Source organism: Staurois parvus, unplaced genomic scaffold, assembly GCF_062004578.1.
Source record: "Staurois parvus isolate SC_StPar_1 unplaced genomic scaffold, SC_StPar_1.0 ptg000192l, whole genome shotgun sequence".
Classification (NCBI taxonomy): domain Eukaryota; kingdom Metazoa; phylum Chordata; class Amphibia; order Anura; family Ranidae; genus Staurois; species Staurois parvus.
Window position 1 is genome coordinate 4,807,837 of NW_028317988.1, and position 21,150 is coordinate 4,828,986.

Sequence of the window (21,150 nt, forward strand, 5' to 3'; positions counted from 1 at the left end):
AGAGTCAAACAATATTTGACATTTAGTCTCTTGGGTTCTTCACGGACCAAATATTTATAGGCTTGTAGCACAATGCTGAAATGAATACTATTTATAATCATCTAGTGACCTCAAGAATTTTTTGAGTGAAACTATTCAGTCCTGACTCTAAAAAATGTAATTTACAGTAATCATATTAAATTTAAAATGTATGTAAAGCCAAAACGTTAATTTTTAAATCAGTAAGGAATGGTTAAAATCCCAATCAAATTATTTTTTGTTGTCTTTGTCTAACTGGGAAGATTTTTCCTTCACTTCTTGTCTTGGAGATGGAACAGAAAATTTCTCTAAATGGGAAATTTCTCTAAAGTGATTGAGATTCTCATCATAGAAAGTTGTCCCCATTGGATGATTTGTTTTCAGCTAATTCTCAGATAACAACTTTTTGGATTTCCTATTACTTTCTGTTTCAGTGAGAATGGTCACCAAGACAAGCCCAGTGGTACAATAACTCTTTATAGAAGGGATACATACTGCAAAAAAAAAACTTGTGTCCTTGAGTCTAACCCTTCCCTACTACATCAAAAACGTAAAGCGGAACTTCACCCAAAATGGGAAGTTCATCTCCTCCTCCGACATGTTTGGCACATTTTTTTTGTGGGGGAGGTACCTGGTTTTGCCATGTACCGGTTCCCACTTCCAGTTGAATCACCTAGGAAGTTCTCCTCCCCCCCTCCCTCCTCCCAGTGCAGGACCATGCGCAGCGCGGCTCGCACATGTGCAGTGGGCACCCGGCCGTTAAGCCACAAGCATTCACAGTTGGCTGCCCACAGTTAATATGCCTGTGCCGGGGACCGAATACCGCTGGAGAAACAAGTTCAGATGAGCACAGCGGTGGATCCTGGGTCAGATGTATGCGTGTTTATTAAAAGTCAGCAGCAACAGTTTTTGAATTTGCTAACTTTTAACTTTGTCAAAACATGACTGAAGCTGCTCTTTAAAGCTAAACTCTAGACCAGCCTTTTTCAATCTGGGATCTGTGGAGCCCTAGGGTTCCTCTAGCGGTTGCTAAAGGTTCCTTAAGCTGTGATCAGTGATTGACTGATCTCCTGCCTGATGGTGTTCACCACCATAACTCATTCTTTCCAATGACCACCATTACAAGGAAGCTCTTATCTCATAGTCTACCAATGTGGTGTGGCTAATGTACCATGAGTTGTAGGTATAATAATTTTTAATCACATTCCCTGAGATCTGAATATTATTTTAAGGGATCATCCATGGTATAAAGGATGAGAAAAACTGCTTAAGACAGATGTAAAGACACAACTTAACGTACGTCTGTGATTAATCAGTAAATTAATTTTCTAAATGTAAGAACCTAAAGCTGACCTGGTATCAGCCTCTTCCAGTCCTTGTACAGCAGGGCTGGAGTGTATAAAGAAAAACCTGTATGAGGAGCCAATCAGTTCATGTGCTGACAAAAAGCATGCTGATGGGAGGAGAGTGACAGAGAGATTAGCCCATTGTTGTGTTGCTTCTCATTCCACTGCCCAGTAACAGCCTGGGGTGGGTTCAGAACAGAGCTCACAGGAAGTCGGATGAATTATGCTGGTCATCACACTGAGGGCATCTTTGGAATAAATGTTATTGTTGCTATAAAAGCTGGTTTTGTTATCTAATCCTTTAATTGGCTCTTTTTTGTTTTATCTTTATTTTTTATTAATTTATTTTATCTTAATTGATTTAAATGTTGGTTGGAGTTCTGCTTTAAATAGATGATTGTGTACTTTGGTGCCAGATGCTGATACCATACTGCATGCAACATGTTAGGAGCCTGAGATGACACAGGTGAGGAGGGAAGTGACGGTTTTGGTATGGTCCTCGAAAGTTAGATGCTGGCACCATGCAGTACAGGTTTGGAACCCCGGCTGACACTAATGAGAAGGGAAGTAAAGATTTGGTACTGTCCTTGGAAGTTAGATGCAGGCACCATGCAGCACATGTTTGGAGCCTTGGTTGACATAGATGAGAATAGAAGTGATAAATTTGGTTCTGTTTTCAGGGGCCCGATGCTGACACTAAAGCAGCACATTTTATGATCCCTGGCTGAAAAATGTAAAAAGGGAAAAGACAGATTGCCTTTGGTTTCTTTAGAATAAAAAAACAACTATGCACATGATTAAATAAACTTGTGGTTTCCTCCTTCTGCAAATCACAGAATTTAGGAAGAGATATTCATATGCTATGCTGATAGTATACCATATGAAATCTGAGATGTCCTTTGTAGATACACAGGCGCCATGTATATAAATTATGCATTCCTTCAGGTCCTGTCTATTATAACTGATCAAAGTCAGGCTGTGCCATTGCAGCCACTGAGAAATGTAAATTTATTTTCAACTTCTTTACTAATAGGACACACACCTTCAAAACATGAATGGGTGAACCTGGCCTTATCTTTATTAATCCAGCTAGTCTGACAGGTATAAGATATTTTGTAGAATAAACCTGTACAACATCCCTGGGAAATACTGAGAGGACACCATATTATGGCACATGTATAGTGATTTTCTGTGTATTTAAAGCTCGCAAGGCCTAGTCATGGCATTTCTGTTGACTGAATTTTTTCTTTATTGGCTTTGAGATGGTCAAGGCAGCTGAACTTGAAATGGAAATAATGGTGGGGATACCTGTGTAATAAAGTGGCCACAACATGATTTTCCTTGCCAGCAACTATGCAAAAATGTAAGTTCCAGGTAGAAATGGTCTCCAAGCATTTCCTGGCTTGCCCGTGTAAATATTAATAATAATAATTAAATAATTCTTCATGGCATAGATTCAACAAGGTGTTGAAAACATTCCTCAGAGATTTTGGTCTATATTGAGAAGTTACTGTTGCCTTTCTATCTTCTCAAACCAGTCTGCCCATTCTCCTCTGACCTCTGACATAAACACAACTGCCACTCACTGGATATTTTCTCTTTTTTGGACCATTCTCTGTAAACCCCAGAGATGGTTGTGCATGAAATCCCAGTAGAACAGCAGTTTTTTTAAATACTCAGGCCAGCCCATCTGGCACCAGCAATCATGCCATGTTCAAAGCCACTTAAATCCCATTTCCTCCCCATTCTGATGCTCGGTTTGAACTTCAGCAAGTTGTCTTCACCTCGTCTACATGCCTAAATGCATTGAGGTGCTGCCAATTTGTATTACCAAGCAATTGAACAGGTATACCTAATAAAGTGGCCGGTGAGTGTACAGTTAGGTAAAGAGTTTTGTTGTTGCTAGTGAAGGCTGTTAATGCTATAACATTCAAAGAATTTTCAGACAATGGTGAGCTTCCAATTATTGGACAACAGATTGGGGAAGGCTTGCTTTTCTCTTCCAGCATGACTGTGCCCTGTGTACAAAGCCAGCTCCATAAATACACTGCTGAAAAAAAATTAAAGGAACACTTTGAAAACACATCAGATCTCAATGGGTAAAATATCATGCTGGATATCTATACTGATGTAAACTGGGTAATGTGTTAGGAACGTAAGGATGCCCCATCCTTTGATGGAAATGAAATTTATCAACCTACAGAGAACTGAATTCAAAGATACTCGAAAATCAAAGTGAAAAAATTATGCAGCAGGATAGTCCATTTTGAGCAAATTTCATTGCAGCAACTCAAAAATGAAATCAGTAGTTTGTATGGCCCCACATGCTTGTATGCATGCCTGACGTTGTCAGATATGGTCCTAATGAGATGATGGATGGTGTTCTGGGGTATTTCCTCCCAGATCTGGACCAGGGCATCACTGAGCTCCTGGACAGTCTGAGGTGCAACCTGGCGGTGTCGGATGGATTGAAACATGATATCCCAGAGGTGTTCTATTGGATTTAGGTCGGAGAAGCGTGGAGGCCATTCAATGGTATCAATTCCTTCATCCTGCAGGAACTGCCTGCATACTCTCGCCACATGAGCCCGGGCACTGTTGTGCACCAGGAGGAACCCAGGACCCACTGCACCAGAGTAGGGTCAGACAATTGGTCCAATGATTTCATCCCCATACCTAATGGCAGTCAGGGTGCCATTGTCTATCCTGTAGAGGTCTGTGCATCCCTCCATGGATATGCCTCCCCAGACCATCACTAACCCACCACCAAATTGGTCATGGTGAACGATGTTACAGGCAACATAACATTTTCCACAGCTTCTCTGGACCCTTTCATGTCTGTCACATGTACTCAGGGTGAACCTGCTCTCATCTGTGAAAAGCACAGGGTGCCAGTGGTGGACCTGTCAATTCTGATGTTCAATGGCAAATGCCAATCGAGCTCTATGGTGCCAGGCAGTGAGCACAGGGCCCACTAGAGGACGTTGGGTCCTCAGGCCACCTTCATGAAGTCTGTTTCTGATTGTTTGGTCAGAGAAGTTCACACTAGTGACCTCCTGGAGGTCATTTTGTAGGGCTCTGGCAGTGCTCATCCTGTTCCTCCTTGCACAAAGGAGCAGATACCAGTGATGCTGATGGGTTAAGGACCTTCTACGGCCTTGTCCGCCTCTCCTAGAGTAACTGCCTGTCTCCTGGAATCTCCTCCATGCCCCTGAGACTTTTCTGGGAGACACAGCAAACCTGGCAAAAGTACGTATTGATGTGCCACCCTGGAGGAGTTGGACTGCCTGTGCAACCTCTGTAGGGTTCAGGTATCACCTCATGCTACCAATAGTGACAATGACCCTAGCCAAATGCAAAACTAGGGAAAAACTGTAACAGAAAAGTTGAGTAGGGAAAAAAATGTCAGTGGCCTCCACCCGTTCCTGTTTTGGGGGTCGTCTCATTGTTGCCCATCTAGTGCACCTGTCGTTAATTTCATTAGCACCAAAGCAGCTCAAACTGATTAACAACCCCCTCTGCTACCTAACTGACCAGATAAATATCCCAGGAGTTTAATTGACTTGATGCTATACTCTGATTAAAAAGTGTTCCTTTAATTTTCTTGAGCAGTGTACATGGATGTTAAGTATGTGTAGAGGAACTTGAGTAGCCTGCACAGAGCCCTGACCTCAACCTTACTGAACACTTTCGGGATGAAGTGAAACAAGTAATTTAGGTCTTCGAGTCCTACAGCCGTGCTACAAAAAGTTGATTACAGTCTATGTGTGCATGGACACATAGGATAACATGCTGGGGGGGTTTACTGGATGTAGAAAAAATGTCGAAAGCTAAAAACAGCCACTGTAAAAACGTCCATTGTGCAGGAGGACTGACTAATAAAGTGGCCACAACAAGATTTAGCTTGCCAGAAACTAAGGAAAGGGAGGGGAAAATCTGTAACAGGAAAACAAACGACAATAAAAAGGTGGCAGAGGGTCTAGCATTCTTTTAGAAAAAAGAGTTATACTTCTTCTGTGTTGCTGTTAGAGAAATGTCCCCTCAATTCCTGTCCTGGAGACTTTTTACCGTACAGGAAGTGAAGGAATATTTCCAACAGAGCCTCTGACTGCAGTAAAACCTAGTTCCAATCCTTCTCCACTCTATCCAAAACTGAAAAAAATGGCTATAGATATATTTTAACCTGCGGTATCTGAAAAAACAGATAAAGAGTATATATAATTCTTAGCCGGAACAGAAAATTGCCTTTTAGCTAACTTATCCATCTAGCATACAATGCATTTTGATGATGTTCTCTCCCCCCAAAAAAGACAAATAAGCTTCTTCAAATCCTCTGCAGCCAGCGATGGCTTTGTACTGAGTTACCCCTGGTTCACATATATGCGGCCGTGTAGGCCGCGTTTTGCATGGGCACGAGAGCCCTGTCATTTGAATGGACTCCCATGCCCTGTGACACGCAGGGAAGAAGTCCCTGCACTTCTTCTGAAAACGCAACACTTCTGCACTTCTGAAAACCTTAGAACTAATGACACCCACCCGCGGGTCCGCATTCTTCTGTGCGGGTGGTGCAGTTGCACGGATTTTCGTGTGGATCAGCAGCGGCACCACCCGCACAGATGTGAACCTAGGCTTACCGTAAGGATGGAGCAACTGTTGGGACCAGCACCCCCTAGTGCCATGGGAAAAGCACCCCCTGTGCTCTTGGGCTACACATGTGCGGTGTTACTCTACTCAGCCACTGAACTGACCATAAGTAACAGAAGTGAGCATAAGCAAGGAAAAGGCGTGCTTCCAAATCCACACATACATGACCTAATAGTAGCAAAAAATAACTATAAATGTCATTCACCATGAAATAATCACACATAAAAGAAAATAACAGTACACATGTCTAAAATGTGGAAGATTAAGATGTGAAAGTCTGTGAAATGCTCTCTTTCACTGTGATCCAAACCAGATACAGACAGGTGATTTCTTCCCGTGCTGCACACACCAAGTATTGAAGCTTCTTTCCAGAACTCCATGATCTCTATAACTAAAGAGATAAACAGGCAGACTGCCATTCCAGCTAATCCAGCATATGCAACGATCACACTCTGCACCAATACCAGGTATATCAGCACCAGCAGGATCTAAAAGCTGGCCATCACCTCCTATGATTCTCAGGGATCATATAAAAAAATAAAGGCATACTGCATGATGGAACGCTGTAAATACCGTATCCCTTATTAAAAGACAGCTACTTGTGATATACAGTGAGGAACAAGCATATATTGCCTTGCCTTCTGCATTCAGAGGGTGTGATGACCTCACTTACTAGGCCATAACCAACACGTTTCGCCTCAAGGAGGATGTCATCAAGGGAGAAAGAGTGAATACATACAACATATGTGCACAGGGCTGCTCTCAGAAACCACGGGGCCCCACACAGCCGATGTGACAGGGCCTCCCAATTAAACACAGTTTACTATGCTTCAGTTATGAATGAACACAGTGAGTGATCGGTAGCGATCACTCATTGTGTTCATTCAGGAAAGGAAGGGGCTGGTAAATGTGACATATTTACGGACCCTTCCCCCACTATTCATCCTAAGGATCACATAGTGTGTTTGCAGCTGGGAAGGAGAGGAAAGAAGCCGTCAGCATTGCAGGGGTGGGGGGAAACGCAGAAGGGGGTTGGGCAGCATGAGGAAATGTATGGTGCACCGGGAGGTGCTGCCGAGACAGCCATACAGGGGATCAGGTCCCCTCTGTGTCAATCACCCTCCCTGCCCACATCCAATTCACCCAGCTGTCTGGGCCCCCCTGCTAGCCTGGGCCCTGTACAGGAGGACCAGTGGTACCCCCTTATCCAATGCCCTGTATGTGCAGCTCAAAAGAACAGGATGAAGCTCCATCTCATTGCATTAGGGGGCACTGATCCCAATGGCTGCTCCATCGCTACAATAACTCAAGACAGAGCTTTGGCTGGCTGCAGAGGTTTTTAAGAAGTTTCTTCTAAATGTGGTTGTAGACTTAATTGTTTAAACAGAAAGGGAGCCCTGGATGGTAGATTGAGGCCAATGAGCTGCTATACCCATATGGGACAGCATAGGACAGCACAGTGTGTTTTTTTGTTAAGCTGAACTTACATGTTAAAGCCAGCAGAGCATTGCAACCATGGTCAATACATCGTGAGTGCAGTGCACAGGCACCTGCATTGTTTACACCCCTTCCTAGGTCTGTAACTAGGTACGTACCTACCATTATGGGGCTGGAGGATGTAAACACTGGACTATTAGTGTGCAGATGTTTGTGCGCCATTGAGATTGTTGAGTCTCTCTTTCTATTGCAGATAGGATTTGTAGTCTTTTCATATACAAATCCCTGTGAATGGATGATGCAACTATGCTGTGCTAAATTCAAAAGTCAACAGGACGCTCCATGGAGAAGCACCCCGCATTTCTGGTAATTGAGAAGGAGGGGGTTAATTGGTAAGTGCGGCCATGTTTCATGTTACACCCTAACTCCCAAAGGTGGACTACACCTGTTAACCAAGTCATCAGTGGCAGCTCCCATATCTCTATCGTGCGGGTTCCCTTTAAACTTACATGCAGGCGTCTTCTTCATATGAATGCGCTCTTAATGTAGAATAAACCAAACCGGCTATAAAAAGTCATTGCACTTGCAAAGAGCAGCAGACAAAGACTTCTGGAAATTATCAGGGAAGGACTTGGGCTCGGAGGACTTTATGAGGGTGGAGGATTGCCAAAAATGACACATACCATGCCACAGAATGAGATGGAAACATTTCTATCGAGACAGTGCTGGTGGGACAAACGCTGAAACATTTCCGCCACACCAACATTGAGGTCATAGGAAAAAAAAAGGCCTTGGTAATTTGATTCTTCGATGCGTTTTATTATTTTCTTTTTCTGTTAACATTCCCAAAACAGGAGTCTGCTGTTCATCACTAAACAGCCATAATAGGGTAGAAGAGAGGCTCGCTGTGTTGTGGTCATGGACGCGCACAACCAACTGGAACACTATATAAAGGAAAAAATAACAAAGGTTTATAATGGCCACCGCCTGCCTACTAAACTTGACTTTGTGTATGTCCTCTGCTCCATAGGTGTCCCCTACACTGAGAGCCTGCTTTACCTTGGAGTGTGACACTCCCTTTTCTGTAGCTGCAGAAAGTTCTCCAGCAAAATATAACATGCCTGAACCATGCTTGGACGCTAAGGTTGCTTGATCATCACCCACTGAAGAGACACTATCAGTGAAAATTGTCTTTGCAAAGGGGCTCCAGGCACCTTGATGTTTCCTTGATGTTCCCTCACTGCTGCTGCCTCTGTTGTAGCCAGGGACAATACCCAGTGCCTCCATGTAAGGGGAAGCATGTGCTCTCCTGCCATGTGGCACTCCTGGAGCCTAGCTGCCAATTGCTAGGCCCAAGCAATCTCACATGACCTAGTGTGCTACGTCACTGCTTCCACTAGTCTATGACACCAGCCAATGGGGAATCGCTGCTCCATACATGGAGGCACTGGGTATTGTCCTTGGCTGCAACAGAGAAAGCAGCTGTAGGCGCATGCTTTCAAAGGGAATATCCATGGGTCAGGGGATCCCTTTGCAAAAACAATTTTTACTGAGAGCTGAATGGGCGAGGTGACAGCTTCTCTTTGAGTGAACCTTTTTTCCCCCCTACATGGGCAAAACTCAGATTTTTGACTAGATACATACATGAAGGGATAGGTTTTGATGTATGTGTTAGGGATGGCTTAAAGCTGAAGTGTAATTTATGTATATAATAACGTCCCTTGTTCCCCCACTTTCCAATCAACATGTAGTTAAAAGTTTTTCAATCCAATCATTTTTATTTTGTGAAATATTTATTTTGTGACCTAGTGATGTCATCACTGGATCTCTATGCCTGTCTTCACTCCAAGCTTGGTGGGAGGGGCTAGCAGGCTCCAATAATGGGCACAGCGCCCTGTCTTGGATTCTCTTTCAAGAGCCACGAGTACTGTATCAAAGAACACATCCCCGGCATCCGTTCAGATGTGCATGTTCCTGCTGGCCGCCAGGGCCGAGACAAGGGGTGGGCGGAAGTGTTGACTACCCTGGGCGCAATGGTTTGCTATAGGGATGGAGGCACCCTCCTTCTGTTACAAGGCTGACAGGAGTAATGGCAGTGGCAGTGATTTTGACAGACGAGTGACTCCTGGGCATAGGGTTCCCTAAACTGGCAGGTCATGAGCCTGTGGGGGGGGGGGGGGGGTGTAGTTTGGCATCTTCGCCCTGGGCGCTGGATAACCTTGTCCCGGCACTTCTGACCAGTCTGTTGATAAGTTGCTTGATTTTTTTTCAAATCAGGAAGAAGTTGCTTGATTTTTAATTCCTTAATATCCTATTTAAATGACTTAATTTGCTTAATTTGTAATCAAGCAACTTGTCAGCAAATTGCTTAGCTAAAGTCTGCACCTTCAAGGTAGTATGCATGGCTAGAGGGAGCAAGCGATGTGTTCTTTCATAGGAAACAAAATGATTAATGGCAGAGAAAGCTAATAGTTGTGAAAGGAGAGAGACACAATATGGATCAGGAGGAAAGATAACTGATGATGATTAAAGTAGTTCAGACAGGAAATGCGGGTGGGCTCAAAATAGTTACTGCAGCCTAAAGCGATTATATTGTGGAGATGCAAGCTTGCAAGAAATTGAATTGTCAGTTTCAACAAAGTATTTGCTACAAACGTGGGGAAAAATAGGCAAGACTGGAGTTCAATTTTAAAGTAGATTGGTCTGTACCCTAATGCATTAAGCAGACCAGAGCACTACAATGGAGGCATCTATGGGGGGGCCTACAGATACCTTTAGATGACCCCTTGAACATTCCAGATTCCCCAAATCCTGAAACATTCTAACATGCAAATATAAACTCTTACCAGTATCTGTCCAACTCCTACTATCTGCTGATTGGTCCATCAGTAAAATTAGCAGCCTTACTAGAAAATAAGAAATTGTAGAAGGAGCCAGAACACTATCAGGAAATGCTCAAACCAGTTGTCAGGCACATCAAATGCAGGTCAGCAGAATCATTTATACGTCAATGGTATAGTGTGGATGACCATTCCAAGGCTGTCTGACCTGCTTTGCCCTTCCTAAATATACTAAGATACTTTAAAGTGCTAAAAAATATTTTCAGTGTATGACTTCTCACACTATGAAGGGTCCCCTTTAAAAGCTCTTCTACTGCAACTCAGACAGATTTGAAATTGAACTCAAGGGATTTTAAGAAGCAATTAAAAATATGTTTTACTGATCTGATTTATTTTAACAAGGAAAATCCTTGTGTAGAAATCCATGCAGTAATTTATTTTCCTTTTCCATTCCATGTGCCCACACACCATGTGAAATGGGTGGATCAGAGTGACTGGTGCTTCTATTTTGTGGCAGCAGCCATGATTGGTATGGCTGCCAATATGCGCTAATCATTTCCAGGGATACCAAACTGCTAGCTATGTGTGGTCCACCCATGGCTAGAAAGATGATACACATTTATCAGTGCAGCCTTAAAGTGAAACGGTCTTACAAAATTAAATGTCTACTTCAAACTACTACTTAAAGTGAACCTGTCAAGTCTGAAACAGCTGTTGTTACCATCATGAATTCTGTTTTATGTGTTGTTCTGTCTCTATGTTCTTACATTTTAAAAAGGAAGTCTCTGATTAAAGAAAACCTGTGATGAGAATAACATGGAGGCTGCCGCTGCTGAAAATGCCAGTTGCCTGACTGTCATGTAGACCATACTGCTTTAATACTCTGATAAACTGACCCAGAACAACAATGCAGCTAAGGAGTTCCTTTTTTGCTATGGCTTTCCTGACCTGCATTCTGTTTCAGTGATTCAGAAAGTTCTGTGGCATAGGATTAAAAAAACAAGCAGGAAATCAGCATCTTCAGAATGAGGTCATCCCATTGAAGTATTTGCCTATGGGGCAGCCCAATTATGTACTTCTCTCTGGGGCAGCCCTATGACATATTTCTCTTTGGGGCACCCAATGGTGTATTTCTCTTTGGGATAGCCCAGTGAGTTTTTCTCTTTGGGTCAAACCAACAACATATTTCTCTTACAGGCAATCCAATGATGTATATATATTTTGGGGGAGCCCAATGACATATTTCTCTTTGGGGCACCCAATGGTGTATTTCTCTTTGGGGTAGCCCAGTGAGTTTTTCTCTTTGGGTCAAACCAACAACATATTTCTCTTACAGGCAATCCAATGATGTATATCTCTTTTGGGGGAGCCCAATGACATATTTCTCTTTTGGTGCACCCAATAGCTTTCTCTTTGGGGCAGCCCAATGATTTATTTTGCTTTAGGGCAGCGCAATGACATTTCTCTTTGGGACAGGCAATGGCGCATTTCTTTGTGGGGCAGCCGAATTGTGTTTTTCTCTTTTGGGATAGCCCAATGATGTATTTCTCTTTGGGGCATTCTAATGATGTATTTTCCTTTGGGGCAGCCTGATTATATATTTCTCTTTGTGGCAGTCCAATGACATATTTCTCTTTGATGGAGTCTAATGACACACTTCTCTCTGGGGTAGCCCAATGACATATTTCTCTCTGGGGTAGCCCAATGACATATTTCTCTTTGGGGAAGCCCAATGGAGTATTTCTCTTTGGGGAAGCCCAAAGGCATATTTATCTTTGGGGAAGCCCAAAGACATATTTCTCTTTGAGCAACTCAATGACATATTTCTCTTTGGGGCAGCCCAATGGCATATTTCGCTTCGGGGCAACCCAATATGGTTTTTTAGCACAGGTTTCCTTTACGTGAGATACCTCTCTGTCGGTTACTGTCACTAAAATAAATGTCTAAAATATAGGGACCCCTGCAAAGAAGACATTGAATGATCACCGAATTGCTGATCTCCACTGTAGTGAGAGGAACTGTCAGCACAAGAATTTGCAGAATCAAACTCTGTCAGAAGGAATTCTGATCCCCGAGTGCAGCCTCTCAGTCTTCCTATGCTTGAGGAACCGCAGCATACGGTGGGGGGCCAGAAAGTTGGCACTCTCCAACATGTTGGATTTTGCCGATTCTTTACTGGCCATCTCTCTTCACTACCGCAGAGACTAGCAATGGGAGAGATAATCAAAGATGCTTAATTTCCTACATCCTAATACTCAACCAAAGATTGCCCTTACTTTTTAAAGAGAGCAAATATTTTTGGAACAGCCCAAACCTGTACAGTACGGGTACAGTAGATGCTGACCTACCTCCAAGGTAAACCTCTGGCACCCAAGCCTTACATTCGAACACGCTATGTAGGTGCCTCAGTGACCAAAAAATAGTGCTGAAGGATGTAGGATATCATCAGTCTGAATCCAAACCAGTGGAAGCCCGTGTGCTGAGTGCAGTAAGGTCAGGGGTTTAGCCTAAAATCCTCATCTGAATACACCAGCATTTGCTACCTGTGCCAGGTGCAGCATAGTTTTAGAACTTTTAATTAACATCTCCCGTTGGATAGGAACGTTTTTGTAACTCAATTTGCCTTTACTGTCCAAAGCTTTGCATGTCAGTGTAATCCATTTACGGCCACCTCCACCCAGTATTTCGGTTCTCATTGGGCACTACTGGGTTATATCACCTGCTCCTTCTATCTCTGCGGGATTCCAATGGTGAGATTTCTCTGCCATAGTCTGTACCTTTGTCTGCTTTTTCAAGGTTATAACAAAAGTGTCATGCTTGACTGGGCTCCCCAATTATTCGTTCACGGTACATTAGGCGGAATCCACTGGGAGATCCTGAGACCATCACTTGGCTTTATATTGGACCTGGCAGAGGAAGAAACTTTGAATTCTGATGGGATATCTAAACACGGGAGTGTCTGAGAGATGCAAGATGCCAGTGCAAGTGATTCACATTGCCGACAGCCACGCAAAACTGAAAGAATAGCTGTTAAATATTCTATTTAGAAATTATTTAATTTATTTGATTAATATGTATCCTCATTTATGAAAGCAGCTGGCACGATTATCTATTCTATCATCCTTAGCATTTTTTTTTTTTTTATCAGAGTGGTGGAAGGGCTATAGAACATCTGTGAAGTTTTAATTGTTTTCGGTGTCCCTGCTGGAGGGGAATTTCATTTAACATCCTTTTCTCTCTGACAATAGACAGGAAGAAGGAACATTTTCCCTCACTTCTGACACCCATCAGACAGGAAGTATGTGTCACCAGAGGAGATACAGATAGCAATAAAAATTGACAGGGGTTCTAACCCTTCCGTACTCTATCCAAAACGAAATAAACTGTTTTGACTGGAGTTAGAATTTGACGTATATATGTAAACCTAATATAAGAAATGCCTAAAGTGTTACTAAGCCCTGGACCCTGCATTCACTATATCTGGTTTTCCCGGACCCTGCATTCACTATATCTGGTCTCCCCGAACCCTGCATTCACTATATCTGGTCTCCCGGGACCGTTCATTCACTATATCTGGTCTCCCAGGACCCTGCATTCACTATATCGGGTCTCCCAGGACCCTGCATTCACTATATCTGGTCTCCCAGGACCCTGCATTCACTATATCTGGTCTCCCCGGACACTGCATTCACTATATCTGGTCTCCCTGCACCCTGCATTCACTATATCTGGTCTCCCCGGACCCTGCATTCACTATATCTGGTCTCCCTGGACCCTGCATTCACTATATCTGGTCTCCCTGGACCCTGCATTCACTATATCTGGTCTCCCAGGACCCTGCATTCACTATGACTGGGTCTAGAGAATAAGAAGCATTCTGTGATTGGTCAGGGAGAGAGGAGGGGCGGGCGGTGAAGCTTCATATGATGCTATGACTGGTATGTAGGATATTTGCAGCTGGGAAGTTGGAGTACTGGAAGAATAGAAATAGCTATGCTGTGGGCAGACAGTGAAACAATCAATTGTATATTTGATTGAGATAAATGGAGAGAGCTCCAAAAGGTGGCACAGACCTTGTTGCACTTAACTCCTGGTGTGCCAGCAGATTTTAAAATTTTCTTTTTTTTCCTAGTGTTCTTCTTTAAAATGGAAAGATCAGCTTGATGTGACATTTATCAGTTCTTGTACCTCAATTCCATGTTTGGATTGCCCACAAACAACAGCAAAAGTCTCACTCGTTGTGGCTACCTTAGGTATTGGTGATTGCTGATTTTCTATAAATAATAACGATAAAATCCTGATGATCTCCTTTAAGCTGTTCTGTTCCAAATTACTCGTATAGAAAGTAAAACCAAGCCCAGGGTAAATCCTCTGGAGGGCAAGTTTTTAACTAGTGCTCTGCTGGACACTGATAGGAGTCACAAGACTGCTCTAACTGCTGATGAGAAAAGGTATTTAGCAGTTTGTATTTACTAAAATAATTGCATTTCCATTTTGTGTGTACTGTGGGAGATCAGATATAGTGAATGCGGGGTCCGGGGAGATCAGATATAGTGAATGCACGGTCCGGGGAGACCAGATATAGTGAATGCAGGGTCCTGGGTTTAGTAACACTTTAATTCTTCAGAGATACAGTCCCATACCCCCATCATCTGGCATTTTCCAACACAAGAACTCCAACTCCAGCAGCTGGTGAGCCCAGCATCATGGTGTCACCATCCCGCTAGTGGCTACCCCATAGCAATATATAGGGAATGCATTCCAGAGGGTGTGCCAAATCCAAGAGAATAACTGTCACCGCAAGATGGGAGGGAGAAGGAGATCTCCTCACCAGGGCCTTACACATCTGCAAGCAGAGCTGTGGATAAGGGGGCACCATCAGTCCTCCTGTATGGGGCCCAGTCCAGCAGAGGTGACCATGCAGGTGGGTAAATCGGATGCGGGCAGGGATGGTGATCAGCTCGCGTGGGGGGCAATTGCTGAAACCAATCTCAACAGCAGCTGAAAGAGAGAGCCATACATGGGATCAGTTCCAGTAATTGCCCCTCCTCTCGCACCATATGTTTCCTCCTGCTGCCTAGGTCCCCGTGTGTGCCCCCACCCCTGCAGTGCTGCTGGCTTCTCTCTTCTCCTTCCCACTGGAAGCTGCAAGCACACAATTGGATCCTGCAGGAAGGGTCTGGTAAATGCGTCACATTTACCAGCCCTTTCTTTGTTGAATGAACACAATTAGTGATTGTTACTGATCACTCACTGTGTTCATTCATAACGGAAGCATAGTCAACTGTTTGTTTGGTTTTTTTTTTGTTGGGGGGCTGTCAGATTGGCTGTATGGGGCCCCATGGTTTCTAACAGCAGCCCTGTCTGCAAGGATCAAGCAGTATAAAAAAACATGTCTCATTCCACCTACAATTTCAAAAAATGGCTGGAAAAAAAAGACAGGAAAGAAACAATCACAATCATATGATGTAACACATGAAGGTAAAGACAAAATGGAACATACTTTATGACTACAGCTGCTGAGCCTCAGATGATAATCCTCTTCTACATATTTCCTTTTAAAGTGTGTATTCCTGGATGCAGTTTTTGGATGTGAAACTCCCCTGTAATGTGACTCTGTGGTAATAAATCAGATATGACAGATGATGACACATAGTTCGCCCGAGGTTCTCCAAACAACATAACTTAGTTTCCTAAGACACACATGCACAGAAGACATCATGCCACACAGCGATACTCTACATCTCCAAACATTCCAAGTATAACATGGTGCTGGAAGACGAGGCAGCGTGCTACTCACTCCCACTTCAGAACAATGAAATATTGCAAACTGTAACAGGAAAAGTATAATGGTATATGGGCAGTTTTATTTTATTACATTAATATATTTTTAAACAGGTACCTATGGACTTTCTAAAGGGAAGTTACTGCTCTAATTTGTGTGTACAAATCAGTTTGAGTTATTGTGCTCAGTAAACAACTGAAAGAAAGGAGACACAGTAACAATGGAAAATTAAGCCTACAGCATCAACTGCTGGCTTGTAAATGGGAAGAATTGTATATGGAAAATGTATATATATATATATATAGTCCTGACTCTAATACCAAGATAATTAAACTTTTGTTGAAAAAAAAACATTCCCCTCTGGGTGAACTATCTACATTACAGGGATTTTAACAAATTTTGTTGCAGATTCTGACCCTTTGTTATTCTGAAGAGATCTGTTTGTGTCATGTGCAGAGTGAATCTGTATGGGAGTGATTTTATCATTATCAATCAGCTGCTGCAGGGCTCTAATGAGGAAAGTGGCAGGGTCTGCATCCCTTTATAGGTGTTTGTGTCCATGTGCAGAGTGAATCTGTATGGGAGTGATTTTATAATTAATAATCAGCTGCTGCAGGGCTCTAATGAAGAAAGAGGCAGGGTCTGCATCCCTTTATAGGTGTGTGTGTCCATGTGCAGAGTGAATGTGTATGGGAGTGATTGTATAATTATCAATCAGCTGCTGCAGGGCTCTAATGAGGAAAGTGGCAGGGACTGCATCCCTTTATAGGCGTTTGTGTCCATGTGCAGAGTTAATCTGTATGGGAGTGATTTTATAATTAACAATCAGCTGCTGCAGGGCTCTAATGAGGAAAGTGGCAGGGTCTGCATCCCTTTAAAGGTGTTTGTGTCCATGTGCAGAGTTAATCTGTATGGGAGTGATTTTATAATTAACAATCAGCTGCTGCAGGGCTCTAATGAGGAAAGTGGCAGGGTCTGCATCCCTTTAAAGGTGTTTGTGTCCATGTGCAGAGTGAATCTGTGTGGAGTGATTTTATAATTATTAATCAGGTGCTGCAGGGCTCTAATGAGGAAGGTGGCAGGGTCTGCATCCCTTTAAAGGTGTTTGTATCCATGTGCAAAGTGAATCTGTATGAGAATGAGTTTATAATTATTAATCAGGTGCTGCAGGGCTCTAATGAGGAAAGTGGCAGGGTCTGCATCCCTTTAGAGGTGTTTGTGTCCATGTGCAGAGTGAATCTGTATGAGAATGATTTTATAATTATTAATCAGGTGCTGCAGGGCTCTGCATCCCTTTAGAGGTGATTTCCCTTTGGGAGTATCTTACCAAAAATTACATTTTGTTACAGATGATGCCAAAATCTGATTTGCATCTCAGTTCAGATTTTTGTGAACACCAGGAAGCCAATCACAGAAGCAGGAAATGACATTTCTGGGGGGGGGGGGGGTGGTCTGTACACCATCAGTGTTCAGAATGACTCCAGGTTGCCATATTGCATTGCATTTTTACAGAAAATTACAGCACTGCAGATTGAAACGGACAGGTCATTATTAATAACATTCAGTTACGATACGGCTTGTGTTGCAATTGTATACGCTATATTTTTTTTTTTTTTATTTGCTTTTTTCCCACAGAAGTGGAATTACCCTTTAAAACATGTAGCAAAGCAGTATATATGCCTTTCAAGTGAACATGTAGTAAGCTAAACTACAAAGTTAGGGCAGCATTCAACTGAAGGTACCATAAGGTATCTCGGCATGCCTCAACTGGTTGCAGGGCAGAGAAATGTCATGTAACAAGAATTTCCTCACACTAACCAGGACCGAGGCAAGGTGCCCATTATTGTGCCAAGAGGCTTGATTGTTAAGATGATAGCAATGTCTTGCAATACAGCAGAATGGAGCATTTCATCAAACCGACTGATACATATATAGTACAGAACAGAATAATACGAAGGAGGGGAACCTCTCATTTATCATTTATAGATTGATTTTCATTGATGGATGCTATAGTACACCTTCCCTGAATGGAGGAGGGGAATGGAAAGGGCGGGCGTAGTTGTCACTCTTGATGAATACCTGTCACAGGTCCAGTGCTCATATTAACCCCTGTAGCACCTGAAGGTTACAGCTGCTGGGTATAGGATGGATGTAGAGGACTTTGGATTTCCAGTCTGAGAGCTGGCACCAGCACATGGAACATTTCTCAATACATGTATGCACTGTCCCTTGTGCTGAATTTTTAAATAAACTTTTTTACCTAAACTTAGGCAGGAACAGTGATTTGGGAGGCATACAAGGCCTGTATACTTCCCACATCACTTCTCTAGTGTTTAGAAAAGCTAAATTCAGGAGTGCCGGTGTGAATTTTTATGACTACCCAGTCTTCAAGGTGACATAGCTGCTGATCATCTTCACTGCCAAAAGAGTAGTGTTGTCACCCTATTACAGGAAATGGAAAAACAAATGGATCTACTGGCAAGATCAACAAGTAAAAAAATCTAAAAACTACCGTGTTAGTGACAGACTGCATCTTATAAGTCACGTTTGATTTTGGAAATAGTTATGGTTAATGAAGTTATTTCTAGCATCTCCTCTATAGTGGTCTCCTTATATAAGGGACCAACAAAGACATGCTGGTAGGTTCATTGGCTCCTGTCTAAATTGGCCCTAGTATGTGTATGGCTGTGTGTTAGGAACCTTAGATTGTACACCCCTTGAGGGTTAGGGACTGATGTGAATGTACAATATATATGTAAAGTGCTGCGTAAATTGACGGCGCTAGACAAGTACCTGTAATAAATAAATATATAATAAAATAAACAATCTTCTCCACTCTAACAGGAAAGGGTTTTATTCAACAATAAAATGCCAGATTCCACATCCATAACAGCTGGATACGGGGCCACCAGATGTATCTATTTTTCTAGAAATTATTTTAGATTTTGCTGAAAAAAAAGCCAACACTAACCTTTGTGTTATGGTAACAACAAATCAATACAAAATGCAGCTACTATAATTGGATCTTGAAAGGATCAAATCAGAAGAACAGATGATGAATCACAAGCCTCCTGAAAACTTCATGGTAGATGAGCCATTTATCTATCCAGGCAATCACAATTTACAAACTATGTCTGAACACATCTGCATGTCAATATTAAAAAATAAATAAATAAATAAATAAAACATGCTGATTTTTTGGTTTTTCAAACTTCACTGCCTTACTAGTGAAAAGATAACTTCTGATTGGCTACGGTGGGATATTCAATTATGTGGATAATTTAGAAGTGTTAACTCAAATTCTTTTATACAGGGAAATCCCCACATATTGTGAATTTCTATAAGCATGGTGTATCTCTCACTGCACTGGAGATGATTAGACTGGCCTCATTGGGAATACAAGGTTCGGTCATTACCCTGACAATGAACAGACTGCTTTCTTATTATGTGCAATGAAACACTGAGGGATGCAATTAACTGATTTATTAATCCTGTGTCAAAGAAGTGCCGCCATCCTCAGGAATCAATAAAGAGGTGATGAGAGCAGTGATGACAAGCTAAGTACAATCAAAGATGAATTTCAGGTATGGCAACTTTTACATAATTATATTGGTTCAACTTGGATCCATGTAAGTATATATGTGCCATACCTGTGGGATCTCCATGGAAGCTGGAAATCACTGTAGCAGCCACCCATGTAATAGGTCTCATGCTAAGAGACTACCCTGCTGTACTGTGAACACGGAAGGTTACTCGCTCAGCATGGGCGCCATTCAGGCAACACTTTACATTTGCTCTGCCCCACCTCTCCAGCTAGTCCAATCAGCAGGGGCGGACTGACAACTCATGGGGCCCCCGGGTAATAGGGGATCATGGGGCCCCTGTGTCCTCGCCCACACTCAAACCACACCCAAAACCTATGAAAGGTACCAGGGGCATCTCATGGGGCCCCCTACTGACCCCGGGCCCTCGGGCAGTGCCCGAGTTCCCAAATGGTCAGTCTGCCCCTGCCAATCAGAGAAAGCTTTGCATTCATTGAGAGAATGCAAAGTGTTCTCTCAATGGCACAACCTCCTGTGTTCCAAAAGCAGCAGGGCAACCTCTTGGCTCGGGATCCAGAAGCTAGTGGAGCAATGGTCCTTTCTACAGTGATTTCCAGCTTGCACAGGACTCACTCAGGTATGGCACATACATGCTTCCATTACTTCGAGGTGGACTGATGTAGCTACGTACAAACTGCCATACCTAAATTTCAGCTTAAGCCCTCATACACACGGGACATTTTGATAACGCTGGTAACGTTAGCTTTGTAAAGTCACATTAAAATGTGAGTTTTTCAGCTTTTTTTTAGCGCTTTTGCATTTGCGTTTAGTGGCGTTTTGCCACATTTGGCAGCGGTTTCCAACATTTTTCCACGTTCGTGTATTTTTACCCCCCCAACTTCTTTCTATGGTCAAGAAAAGTCCAAAAAATGCTGGTTTGCAGTGTTAGAGCATTTTTACAGCTAAAAAAAACTCTTCTAGAAAACCACTAGTTCTAGGGTTTTTTTCCAGCCAAAAAACGTTGATTACAGTCTATGTGTGCATGGACACATAGGATAACATGCTGTGGGGTTTACAAACTGTAGAAAAAAAACGTCAAAAGCCAAAAACAGCAGCTGTAAAACATCAAGTGTGAATGAGGACTTACCCCCGGTTCACATCTCTGCGGCAGTGCGGGCCGCATTTTGCACGGGCACAAGAGCCCATTCATTTGAATGGATTCCCCTTCCCATGACACGCAGGGAAGAAGTCCCTGCACTTCTTTGGATAACACAGCCTGCACGGGAACCTCGGTTCCCAGTACGGTTGCGTTTTCCAGTGTGGGCGGCGTGCCATTAGAACTAATGGCACCCGCCCGCAGGTCCGCATTTCTCTGTGCGGGTGGTGCGGCTGCACGGATTTTCGTGCGGATCCGCAGCGGCACCACCCACACAGATGTGAACCTAGGTTTAAGGTCCCGTAGATGTTGCAAACCTCAGCCAATTCCTGATTAATCAGCCAGCAGAATACTGTCCACTATTAGCTCATTCTCAACTGTG

At 43.0% G+C, this 21,150-nt stretch overlaps 1 protein-coding gene across 3 annotated transcripts in view; it reads right to left on the bottom strand.

The window, feature by feature from the left end:
* The window catches only part of SERTAD4 (SERTA domain containing 4), a 96,283-nt gene that overhangs the window by 2,839 nt on the left and 72,294 nt on the right, over positions 1-21,150 (bottom strand). For all 3 annotated transcript variants that reach the window (XM_089677810.1, XM_089677812.1, XM_089677811.1), the window contains exon 3: positions 15,789-15,901. In XM_089677810.1, coding sequence (XP_089533936.1) covers positions 15,789-15,901 — 113 coding nt within the window. The remainder of the gene's footprint in view (positions 1-15,788; positions 15,902-21,150) is intronic.